Source organism: Symphalangus syndactylus, chromosome 19 (assembly GCF_028878055.3).
Source record: "Symphalangus syndactylus isolate Jambi chromosome 19, NHGRI_mSymSyn1-v2.1_pri, whole genome shotgun sequence".
NCBI classification, from domain to species: domain Eukaryota; kingdom Metazoa; phylum Chordata; class Mammalia; order Primates; family Hylobatidae; genus Symphalangus; species Symphalangus syndactylus.
Genome location: NC_072434.2, coordinates 37,796,835 through 37,809,107, shown reverse-complemented (window position 1 = coordinate 37,809,107; position 12,273 = coordinate 37,796,835). Strand labels below are relative to the sequence as shown.

The 12,273-nt window shown below is 42.3% G+C and overlaps 1 protein-coding gene across 2 annotated transcripts in view; it reads right to left on the bottom strand.

Annotated features, from left to right (window-relative positions):
* The window catches only part of NIBAN1 (niban apoptosis regulator 1), a 253,588-nt gene that overhangs the window by 82,741 nt on the left and 158,574 nt on the right, over positions 1-12,273 (bottom strand). For both annotated transcript variants that reach the window (XM_055233612.2, XM_055233611.2), the window contains exon 5: positions 9,780-9,947. Coding sequence is in view for 1 of the 2 variants with exons in the window: in XM_055233611.2 (XP_055089586.1) it covers positions 9,780-9,947 (168 nt within the window). In the remaining variant the exon portion in view is untranslated. The remainder of the gene's footprint in view (positions 1-9,779; positions 9,948-12,273) is intronic.

The window sequence follows — 12,273 nt, the reverse complement described above, 5'->3', positions numbered from 1 at the left end:
GAATGACACAATTAACACACCTAAGCTAATGGACATATAAAGCTATAGAATATATATTGTTTTCAAGAGCCTGTTAGCTTTTATAAAAATTGACCATATACAGGGACATAAAGCAAGGTGTAGCAAATTTTAAAGGATGATATCACACAAATCAGATTTTCTGTCCACAGTGCAATTAAGCTAGAAATCAATAATTGACATACAGTATATATTTGGAAATTAAGAAACACAATTCTAAGTAACTCATAAGTTAAAAATAATAATAATATAAATCAGAAAATATTTAAATCCAAATGATCCTGCATATCCAAACTTGTGAGATTCAGCTAATGTAGAGAGAAATTTAGAGCATTTAAATGCTTGTATTAGAGCAGAAAAATGGCCGATGATTAATGAGTATATTAGCTTTCTAGTGCTGTAAAACAAATTACCCCTAAAGTTAGTGGCTTGAAACAACAAATATTTATTATCTCTCATAGTTTTTATGGGTCAGGAATTCAAAAATAGCTTGGCTGGATAGTTCTGGCTTGAGGTCTCTCATGAAGTTGCAGTCACATGTTGGCCAAAGCTACAATCGTTTGAAGGTTTGACAGAATAGAAGCATCCACTTCCAAGGAAGTTTACTCACATGGTTGTCTTCTCTACATGGGCCTCTCCAGAGGGATGCTCATGTATTCTCATGTGACAACTAGCTTCTCCCAAATAAGTGATCCAAGAGAAAGTCAGGAAGAAATGATTCTTTTTGATGACCTATTCTTGAAAGTCACATATCATCACTTCTGCCACATGCTGTTCATAAGAAGTCACTATGTCTGGCCAACATTCAAGTGGAGGAAAATTTGACTCCATTTTTTGAAGGAAAGAATGTTAAAGAATTTGCAAGTGCTTTACAATCATCACAATGAGCTAAGCATCTACCTGGAGAAATGAGAAAACAAAGCCAGCGAAATAAAGCCCAAGAAAATAGGAGAAAGACAATTTTTAAAACATTAGAAATTAACATAATAGAAAACAAATATAAAATAATCTCCCCAGTCCAAATCTGTGTTTTTTTAAGAAGTTGATAAGGCCTGCACGGTGGCTCCTGCCTGTAATCCCAGCACTTTGGAAGGCCGAGGCGGGTGGATCACCTGAGGTCGGGAGTTTGAGACCAGCCTGACCAACATGGAAAAACCCCATCTCTACTAAAAATACAAAATTAGCCGGGCATGGTGGTGCATGCCCGTAATCCCAGCTACTCGGGAGGCTGAGGCAGGAGAATCGCTTGAACCTGGGAGGCGGAAGTTGCAGTGAGCCAAGATCGCGCTATTGCATTCCAGCTTGGGTAACAAGAGTGAAACTTCGTCTCCAAAAAAAAAAGAAGTTGATAAAATGATAAAATTGATCAAGGAAACGAGAGGAGGCACAAGCAAACAAGAAAGAGGAAACAGCTACAGGCACTACAGAGAATAAAGGGGGCATCATGAATATATCCTTAAAAAGTAAGAGGATATTATGCCACCAAACTTTAAAACATAAACAGAATGGATAACTTTCTAGAAAACTGTAACCTACTAAAACTGAGTTAAGAAATGGAAAAACTGGGGCCGGGCACAGTGGCTAATGCCTGTAATCCCGGCACTTTGGGAGGCTGAGGTGGGAGGATCACTTGAGGACAGGAGTTCGAGACCAGCCCAGCCAACATGGTGAAACTCTGTCTCTACTAAAAATGCAAAAAAATTAGCCAGGTGTGGTGGTGTGCGCTTGTAATCCCAGTTACTCTAGAGGCTGAGGCAGGAGAATCGCTTGAGCCAGGGAGGCAGAGGTTGCAGTGCGCCCAGATAGTGCCACTGCACTCCAGCTGAAACTCCATCTCAGAAAAAAAGAAATGGAAATACTGAATAATCCTATAACATTTTTAAAATTTAACTTAGTAGTTTAAGATCTTCTCACAAAGAGAACACCTAAGATGATTTTACAGGCACACTCTACCAAATATTAAAACATGCAAATAATTCCAGTTTTACAAAAACTATTTCAGATTATAGCAAAGGAAAAAAAAAGATGCATCATTTTATGAAGCAAAATTAACCTTGGTGCAAAAATCTGAAAATGCCACTGAAAAATAGGAAAATTACATGCCAAATACACTCATTAACACAGATGTGAACATTCCTTTAGATATTAGCAAACCCAATCAAAACTAAATACCTATAAACCAGCAACAAACAGTAAGTGCTCGCAGCAGCACTGTTAATAATAAATAGTGGAAAAAACCCAAATGTCTATCTAGAGTAACACAGATATTAGAAATTATGCTATATTAATATAATAGAATATGTTTAGCTTTGAAAGTCAATAAACTGCAGCTACAAGCAATAACATGGATGAAGCACTGGAATATAATACTGAACAAAAGAAGTCATGGGAGGAAATGTAGTAAAATTCCATATGGATAAAGTTAAAAACACACAAAATGATTAAGTATATGTGATAAAGCTGTAAAGAAAAGCAAAACATAAAATCTAGTACGGAGCTTTCTCAAAGAGAAAAGAAGGCTATAGGATCAGGGAATGACACATAAGAAATTTCAGAGGTAACGATAACGTTCTTTATACTCTACACATTACAAACATTCTCTTATATCTACTCAATATTTAATTTTAAAAACTCAAAACAACTAATAGAGTAAACAATAGCTCCAAGCATGATTCCCTCCCATATCATGTTCTCTAAGCTTGTTCATGGTATGGGAAGAATGAATGTGGCTCACTGTCCAATAACAACAGATGAGAATTTTATCCAAACTCTCCTGGATATTTATATTTAAAAGAAATCCTGGGCTATATGCCAAATAGAGTCCTTTCATAATATTGATTATCTAACCACATATTAAAACAGCCATTGCATTTACTATGTCATTTTAATAAGTATGTTTCAATTGTAATATATTCCGTCTATAAGTAAAAGAAGAAAAACAAACCCAAAACTTGAAAGCTATTCAGGCTTTGCCACAGTTGATTATAATAATATCAAAAACTGTCCAGTGATTTTGGAATCTACCCAATCTAAATAGCACGAACAACAAAAAATTTCTTTTTTGCTTAAATGAACTTTAACTCTGCTTGTGTAATTTTTTTTAATGATTGTTCCAATTTGTCATCCTGAACAATCATAACCATACAATTTTTAGACCTTCATATCAAATAACTATTTGGCTCATTGGAACTGAGGGAGATGGGGTAGAAGTCCATGGTTGCACTGAAAAGAGCACCATTTTTGATGGGCCAAAAAAAGTATTCAGATGTAGTTCCTGGCAACACTGCTTTAGACAACAGTGAACCCAGGACTATATAACCCATATACTGCTGGGGAGAAACACTGAATGGCTAATAGAGAGCAGTTCTGTTTATTCTAGTCTGTGATGGAAACCTGTTCTTCTAGTTCCAACTCTTACATTGCTTTGAGAGCTTCAAGTAATTTAAGTAAATCTGTAAGTATAAATAATATAAAGGCATATTGTGTTCCAACCCATGCCCTCACAAGCAGTGTAATCTTCCTTTACAAATTAGAGTTTTTACTTAAATTGCATGAAATCATACATGGTTTGCACTTTAAACTACACTAAATTAACCAGTAGAGAAGCTATGCTATCAAATATTTTATCTTCAGAGCACTTCTAAACTAAAAGATATAGTCATGATTAGCCCGTGGACAAAATACCAAGCTAAACTCAGATCATACAATTTATCAAGAAGCCAGATATACTCCAGGTCTCAGGTAATCTTCAGTGAATAGCTCTGGATTTGCTTCACTCTGGATCATGCAAACATATCATGCAAAGAACAGATTGATTTAATAGCAGCATGTTTAAAATGCCCAAGAGATGAGTCTTTCAGAAAGTAACACTGAGAAAACAACATGATACGTACAACTGAAACAGATGTCAAAGGCCAGGTGTTGGGACAACTGGTTCTCAGCCACTAACTAGCTATGACCTATTTGAGCCTTATCATAATTAAACCCTGAGGGATTGGAATAGGTGATCATGAAAGTCCCTCCCGAATTTAGAGTTTCATGGACCAGGGGTGAGGGGAAGTTGGAGATGGAAGGGAGTGACTACTTCCTAAGTAAAAACCACACACTCACAAGGAGACAGAGACAAATATTTCTAATTGCAGAGTATTTCTATGTGAGGCAAAGAGCACAGGCTAAACTCCAGAAGAGAATGTAGCTCAAGCAGAGAGAACACTTTTAAAGAATTTTGCTTGGGATACTCCTAGGAAAACTGGAAATTAATATCTACTTATTTATTAACAGTAACTAGCAAGCATTTTGCTTGCAGTGCATAGAGGGTTTTATGTATGCATTTCAACACGTGTATACTATAGAATATTTTTATAAGTAAAAGCATTCAAAGATATGTTCATGACAATTGTATTTACTTCTCTATCTCTAAACATTATTAGTTTGTACTACAGTTACCAAAGGAGCCTAAGTAAAAGTTAGAATTTTCCAACTCATAGATATGTGCATGTCCATAAACATAAGCATGTGCCACAAAATTCAAAAGTATGTTTTCACATATTACAAACTAAAATTCGTGTATTTTCAGTTATAATTGATTGATCTCCACACTAGATGAATAGTCTCTCAAGTAATGAACTTGCTTCGTAGGTGACCAAGAGGCAATAAGCAGGGGAAAATAGAGCTGAGATTTGCTGCTGAGTGTTGAACGGCAAAAAGATCATGTTCAAATAAACACACCAAAAAGGATTTGCTCTGTCTGATTTGAATTGTAAGGTCCTTTGTTGTTCTAAATTTCAATTTAATTCCGCAACATTTACTGAACACCTAAAACTTGCAAGTATCAAAATCAAATCTAATAAAGGCATGGGATTTCTGGGGTAAGAGCTCAAGGCATGTAATACTGACAGAGTAACCAATTCCAACACATAATCACTGTTATAGCTCCACATTCCACCTGACTCACTCCATACAAGCAATATTGGATGTTACCATTGTCATAAGTGATTGAACTAGTCCAACTTGAAGCACTGGTTTGCAGAGTGTCTTTACATTGTTGTGGTCTTTTTACCAAAATTCTATGGGCTTTTCTTTGATACTATCTTTTTCAACCCATGTGCATTCATGCTTCCCAGATATTCTACCGTCCTCTCTTTCTTAGTGTTCATGACGATGTGAACACTGGCATCTGTTTAGTGGCAGTCCTGGCTGTCCTTCAAGCTAGCACAGCACTGTTGAACAAAACTTTGCCAGCATTCCACCTCCTCTCCAGAATCACTATTCATCCAGTGATGGCTGCCTTCTAACATCCAGTTCCTCTGTTCCACCAAATCCTTTAGGCTGAGTACCGTGGCTTGATATTGACAAGTGCCTTCCCTCACTCTGGTGCAAGCTACTGTCTCCTGTTGCCAGCCAAAGTTTTTTAAGTGGCCTCCTGGCCACCCACCATGCTACCCTCTCATCCACTGCCTACATTGCAGCCATTGTGACCTTTCTGAAGTGAACATCTGATGAAGTTGCTCATTTACTTAAAATCCTAATGGCTTCCTATTGCTGTTATAATAGAGTCCAAGTTCCTAATATGCATCACAAAGCCCCTTATAGCATGGATCCTGCCCATCTTCCTCTCTCCTCTCTAAGCACCAGTCACATACAATTCTTCCTGTTCCTTTAATGGTCCATGCTCTGTCTTACTTCCTGGCCCTCCCATATCCTATTTCTCCTCCAGGAACACTTTTTCTCCTTCCTGCACATTTACGTGCCAACAAATGATTATCCTGAGCTGGAAGAACAGACTTGCATCGATAATGATCATTATTCCATATCGCATGTGTTCAGCCCTCTGTATTGTCAGGAGCTTTAACTATACCCCGTAACTACAATCATATTTTGCAAACTAAAGTTCTGAAGAATAGGACTGCATTTTGGACAACAGGACTGTCTCAGAATATCTTGGCTTTATATAAGTCTCAGTTTGTGGCAGCAGACATTCAGAACCACAGCCTTCCCTGATCAGAGACAAGGGATTACAGTGTGACTCCAAAAGGGACAGAGGACAGCAGCTACTATTCTAGGATCATACTATACAGTGGGCTTGACATTTAGTCCAGTGAGGTGGAGTGGGATGTTTTACTAAGGATTAATCTTGTGGGATTTTCTTATGTCTGCCCAATGAAGAGGTGCCAAAACTAAATAAAAGCAAAACACACGTGAAAGTGCACATGAGCATGCACACACACACACACACACACACACACACACAACCTTTATTCTCCTTAGGATACAAAATAATCTTTGAGGCTCCTAAAGGTTGCCTCTCCTTTGAAGGAGGGAGAAACATAGAGCTCTCTACTGGCCCTTACCTACCTTAGGAGATAGCCTTACTGTTGGAGAACAGGGCATAATCAGGCCCTTCATCAGGGTTAAATAGGAAACGCCCACCCTATAAGGAAAAGCAGGACAAGGGGGTTCTAGATTCAGAATGAATGAACATGAACATGTAGCCAAATTCAGACCCAACACTTCTGGCGCAAGTGGGCTAGGTTGTGGTGGAATTTGAATACCATGCGACATGTCCTGGAACCCCAAGTGAGATCAACATGCCTAGCATCAGCTGCTAGTGTTACAGGAAAGGGATCCCGATCCAGACCCCAAGAGAGGGTTCTTGGATCTCGCGCAAGAAAGAATTCAGGGCAAGTGCACAGTGCAAAGGGAAAGCAAGTTTATTAAGAATGTAAAAGAATAAAAGAACGGCTACTCCATAGACAGAGCAGCCCAGAGGGCTGCTGGTTGCCCATTTTTATGGTTATTTCTTGATGATATGCTAAACAAGGGGTGGATTATTTACACCTCCCCTTTTTAGACCATGTAGGGTAACTTCCTGATGTTGCCATGGTATTTGTAAACTGTCATGGCACTGGTGGGAGTGTAGCAGTGAGGATGACCGGAGGTCACTCTCATCGCAATTTTAGTTTTGGTTGGTTTGGGCTGGCTCCTTTCCTGCAACCTGTTTTATTAACATGGTCTTTATGACCTGCATTTTGTGCTGACCTCCTGTCTCATCCTGTGACTTAGAATGCCTTAACCATCTGGGAATGCAGCCCAGTAAGTTTCAGCCTCATTTCCAGCTCCTGTTTAAGATGGAGTTGCTCTGGTTCACACGCCTCTGATACTAGAATGCCTAGGACCCGGTTCTCAACAGAGAAGCACGGCGGCCTGAGAGCCAGTGAAACAATGGCCACAGCAGGCTGACAGCCCTTCCTCACCTGCATCCGGGTAGAGGATAGCAGGCTCCCAGCAGCCACCTCAGGGTGTCTGGCCCTTATCCCAGCCCTAATTTTAAATATATTTCTTAACTTTTTGGGTAATTATGGGACAAAGTGGTTAAGTGGCAGCTTTTGAAAGCCTGTTTCTGGTTTACTCAAAATAATACAATGAGTAACAGGCAGAGACTAGAACAGAAAATGTGACACAATAAAGATGAGTGGTACATCGTGCTGTCAGAAACAGAAAAAGACGCGAGAAAAGAAAGGTCTGCTCCTCGGCCCATGATAGTCAAGGACTGTTCCCTACAATGTTATCACAGCTTCTGGTTCTGACTGGAGCTCCTGGAAGTTATGCCAAATTAAGTCTGCATAAAGCCTCAGCGAGGATAAAACAGTTTCTGGGCAGAGGAATGTGACAGAGAACCAGGGAAATATGACTAGACCTCATTATCTTGGTGCCTTTGATAATATACTAGAGAGCAGAGTGGGGTTTTGAATGAGCTGAAATATTCCATAAATGGAGTTTAAATGCAGGCTACATAACATCCAAAAAGTCCTCAGAGAAATTCCTATTATGTACATGAAAGGGGGAATGCAGTAAGTCCCATTTGGCTGGGCAGGGAGCATTCTGCACTCAGTGAAACTTCGCAGTTCCTGTGCTGAGTGCCAACTGCATGTTCCTACTAGACCAAGGCCCTAAACACAGATGGGCAAGTGTAGTGGAAAATGAGCTAAATGGTGCAGTCAGTGCTAGGCAATTCTTTGTCTCTAGAACATCAAAACCACAAGGCAAGATTTTAATAACAGTATCATTTTTTAAAAAAAGGTCCTAACTAGTTATGAGCCAGTATGATGATGAATGTTACTCAGAGTTGCTATGGCAAAACAGACTGACTATATCTTTTTCCCTGAGTCCCCATCAATACACAGCTAAAACCAAGAGTTAGTTGAGATGCATCACTAGTGACTCTCGCTCTGTGGGACTGACACTCTCAGGGAAAACTCTGAATTTTAAAATAAGTATACAGTGAAATTAACCATATTAGGAAATAAAGGCACCATGGGTGAGGTGACTCAGCTCAAATGTCACCTGCTCATAGAGGACTCCCCTGGAGAGCTGAAAGTTCGGCACTCCCTTCTTCACTAGTTAGTAACCTCTCGTTGCTCTTTAACGCATTAACTGTGATAACTTTCAAATGATCATTGGTGGGTGTTTATCCATCCTCCCTGTTTCAATTTCACCTCCCAGAGACAGGAACTCTGTATGCTTCATTACTCTGTTCCTAACACCTACATAGAGGCTGGCACAGAGTAAGCCCTCAGTGCTCTTAGACTGGCTGCCTTTCCAAGTGCCGAGAACAAAGAGTGCAGTTATCTGTAACTGAAGACTTTGTGGAGTCCAGAAAAACCAGCATTCACCTCAGTATATCAAAAACATCACATATTGGAATGAGAAGTCTCTTTTACTATTGACGTCATATTGCTTAAGTCCATGCCTGGAGGCAACGTGGTCTGAAGCAACACCACCCCAAGGGTGGTTCGCGAACCAGCAGCATCAGTGCCACTCGGCCGTGTGCTAGAAAAGCCAAGTCCAGGCCCCATGGTGTACCCGGTGAGTCAGAATGTCTGGGGGTGAAGCCTAAGAATATGTGTTTTAATTAAGTTCTCCTGGTGATTTTTATGAGCCCTAAAGTTTTAAGAACCACTGATTCAGAAACAAATACTAGATTACCACGGACTGTGCCACTGATCTTAACTGAGTAAATGTTATTCAGAAATAAAGGTGAAAATAACAAGGAAATGTCATAAAGACTAGCATTTGCCAGGGAAAACTGGCACATTCTTGCTGGCATTTAGATTTTTTTAAATCAGGAAGAAGGAGAGTGAAGTATATGCAAAATGGTCTACATGAATAAACTCGGGGCAGTCCGAATGCCCCCCACCCCCAACCCTGCCCAACTTGCAGCCAGATAACTGCCCCATGTTCTGCTTCACCAGGGCCTCCCGGACCTGCCTGAAAACCAGCAAGCAGGCGAGGCTCCTTGTGCACAGAACTCTCCCTTTACCTGTTTCCCTTTTCTTCCCTGGGGCGGCACCATCTGTGGCTCTTTGTTTTTTTGAGTCAGAGTCTCGCACTGTCATCTGGGCTGGAGTGCAGTGGCATGATCTCAGCTCACCACAGCCCCTGCCTCCCGGATTCAAGCAATTCTCCTGCCTCAGCCTCCCAATAGCTGGGATTACAGGTGCCCACCACCACGTCCAGCTAAATTTTTTTGTATTTTTAGTAGAGATGGGATTCACCATATTGGTCAGGCTGGTCTCGAACTCCTGACCTCGTGATTCGCTGGCCTCGGCTTCCCAAAGTGCTGGGATTACAGGTGTGAGCCACCACACTTGGCCCATCTGTGGCTCTTTCTAAGAATCACTGCAACAGATGATGGACCAGGACAACTCAGCGAGGGCTGCCCCACTTCCCGTTCCGGGGACGAGAGGGGAACCGCGCCATACCATGATTGAGATGCCTGACGCAGTCACTCAGGAGGGCACTAAACCTCTTCTGGTCAGCAGCCTCGTGGAAGCAGAAGTAGCCGTGTCTGAGGAAGGGCTGCCACAGGTACACTGGGAATTCCTTGGGCAGGACCACGAAGGGCTGGGCGTTCTCCTTCTCACTGGAGGCTAAAGAAATATTGAAAACACAAATACCTTTTTAAACATGTATCTTTTATTTCAAATATGTGTTTCGGGTCGTGAGGGTGACTATCTGGGGCAGGCCATGGGATGGAAAGTTGGTGAGATATTTTCACAGGATAGGGAAACTGGGAGCACTGGCTCCTCTGACATCCCTCCACCAGCTTCCCCTGTCCCACTGCTGCTGTCTGCCTGGCCTCCTACCCAACACCACAGGGACAGTGAGGATACCAGGAACACAATTTTTTCTCTTTTTTGAGACTGAGTCTTGCTCTGTCACCCAGGCTGGAGTGCAGTGGCACAATCTTTGCTCACTGCAACCTCCACCTCCCAGAATCAAATGATCCTCCTGCCTCAGCCTCCCAAGTAGCTGGGATTACAGGCACGTACCACCACCTCCAGCTAATTTTTGTCTTTTTAGTAGAGACAAGGTTTTACCTTGTTGGCCAGGCTCCTGACCTCAAGTAATCTGCCTGCCTCGGCCTCCCGAATAGCTGGGATTACAGGCGTGAGCCACCGCACTCGGCTAGTTTTTTTGTATTATTTATAGAGACAGGGTTTTGCCATGTTGCCGAGGCTAATCTCAAACTCCTGAGCCCAAGCGAGCCACCTGACTTGGCTTCCCAAAGTGCTGAGATTACAGGCATGAGCCACCGCGCCCAGCCTGGGCACAATCTTTCTCAACTTCCTTATGTCTAAAGACCCACAAACAGAGCTTCCTCTTCCCTCCTGCCCCTCTGCAGGCCACTGACCACCTGTGCAGCCCCTCACTCTACTGGCCCTGCAGGCTCCAGCTCCAATAGGGCAGCTCTCTGCCCTGTACTCTCTCCCTCCTCCCTGTCACTGCCAAAAACCACTTGCTGTTTTTATGCCATCAACCTTATTCTCACCTCAGTCTGACTCCTGTCCCCACCAGCTCCTGAAACCCAACTGCTGAAGCCACTTATGTCATCATCCTGACTGCCAGCTTATGGCTGCTTCTTTTCATCTGACCTGGAATATTTGCTGCTGCTAACAACCCCTTCTTTTGAAAACATTCTCTCCCCATGACTTCCAGGAGTGCCTCTCTCCTGGTTTCCTTCATGCTTTGTAGAATTTTGTTTCTTATCACCTTTATTGGTTCCTCTGCCGACTCTCTCCATCTCCTTGCTAAGCATCGGTGCCTGCCCTGTTCTGTGCTGGCTTCCCCTCCACTTTCAGTCTGTACCCTCCCAGGGTGTGTTCACCCATTCCGTGACTTTTTATGTTGTTCCTGCAGTCCATAGAACCCTCTCTTCCTTCCTTTCCATCATGCTTTCCCATAAAAAAATTCTCATTCATCCTTCAAAAGTCAGTTCAAAAGCCACTCCTCTGGGATGCCTTTGCTGGCACATCCCACTGCCACCAGAGACAGAGTGAGGTGCTCCCTACTCTGTTCTCCCCAAATACTGCAATGACCTGTTTTCATGCGCAGTGCCCACACTCAGGGTGGGGAGGCAGGGGAGGGGAGTGAGATGGATTCCCATGCTGTTCCCCTCCTCAGGGAGCAGAACCTCTGCTACCTACTGTGAACACTAGAGACGCAGACTGCATCTTCCATAGCTTTGTATCCTTAGCCCACAGCACAGTCATGGAACTTAGCAGATGTTCAACTTCAGTTTGTTGAGTGAAAAGTGTGCGATGTTGGCCTAGGATATTTTTTTAAAGCCCTAGACAATGGGACTTTTACCTCTTCCCTCAAAATCAATTCCAAGAAACTCATTTTAAACCCACTACTATTCAGAACCCCTACCTAAACTTCACTCCTTTCCATGCATTCCTATTACATGATATTGCACTTGGTTAAATGAGTCCCAACTTTTTCCAGAGTCACAGAGAACAAGCAGAAGAAAACGTTAGTTCTGTGCTTCCTGCGTATGTATTAGGCACCAATCTCAGGGAAAGGTAAGGAAGAGGATCTCTCTAAGAGGCCATTGAAAGCACTGGGAATACAGGGAAATGAATCATAACCACATGGGAGGCTACAGAACCATGTCAGTTCTGGCAAATTAATAAATCAGGATTGCTCGTGCCTGTAATCTCAGCACTTTGGGAGGCCGAGGAGGGTGGATCACGAGGTCAGGAGTTCGAGACCAGCCTGACCAACATGGTGAAACCCCATCTCTACTAAAAATACAAAAATTACCCAGGAGTGGTGGTGCGCACCTGTAATCCCAGCTACTCAGGAGGCTGAGGCAGGAGAATCGCTTGAACATGGGAGGCAGAGGTTGCAGTGAGCTGAGATCATGCCACTGCACTCCAGCCTGGGTGACAGAGCGAAACTCCATCTCAAAAT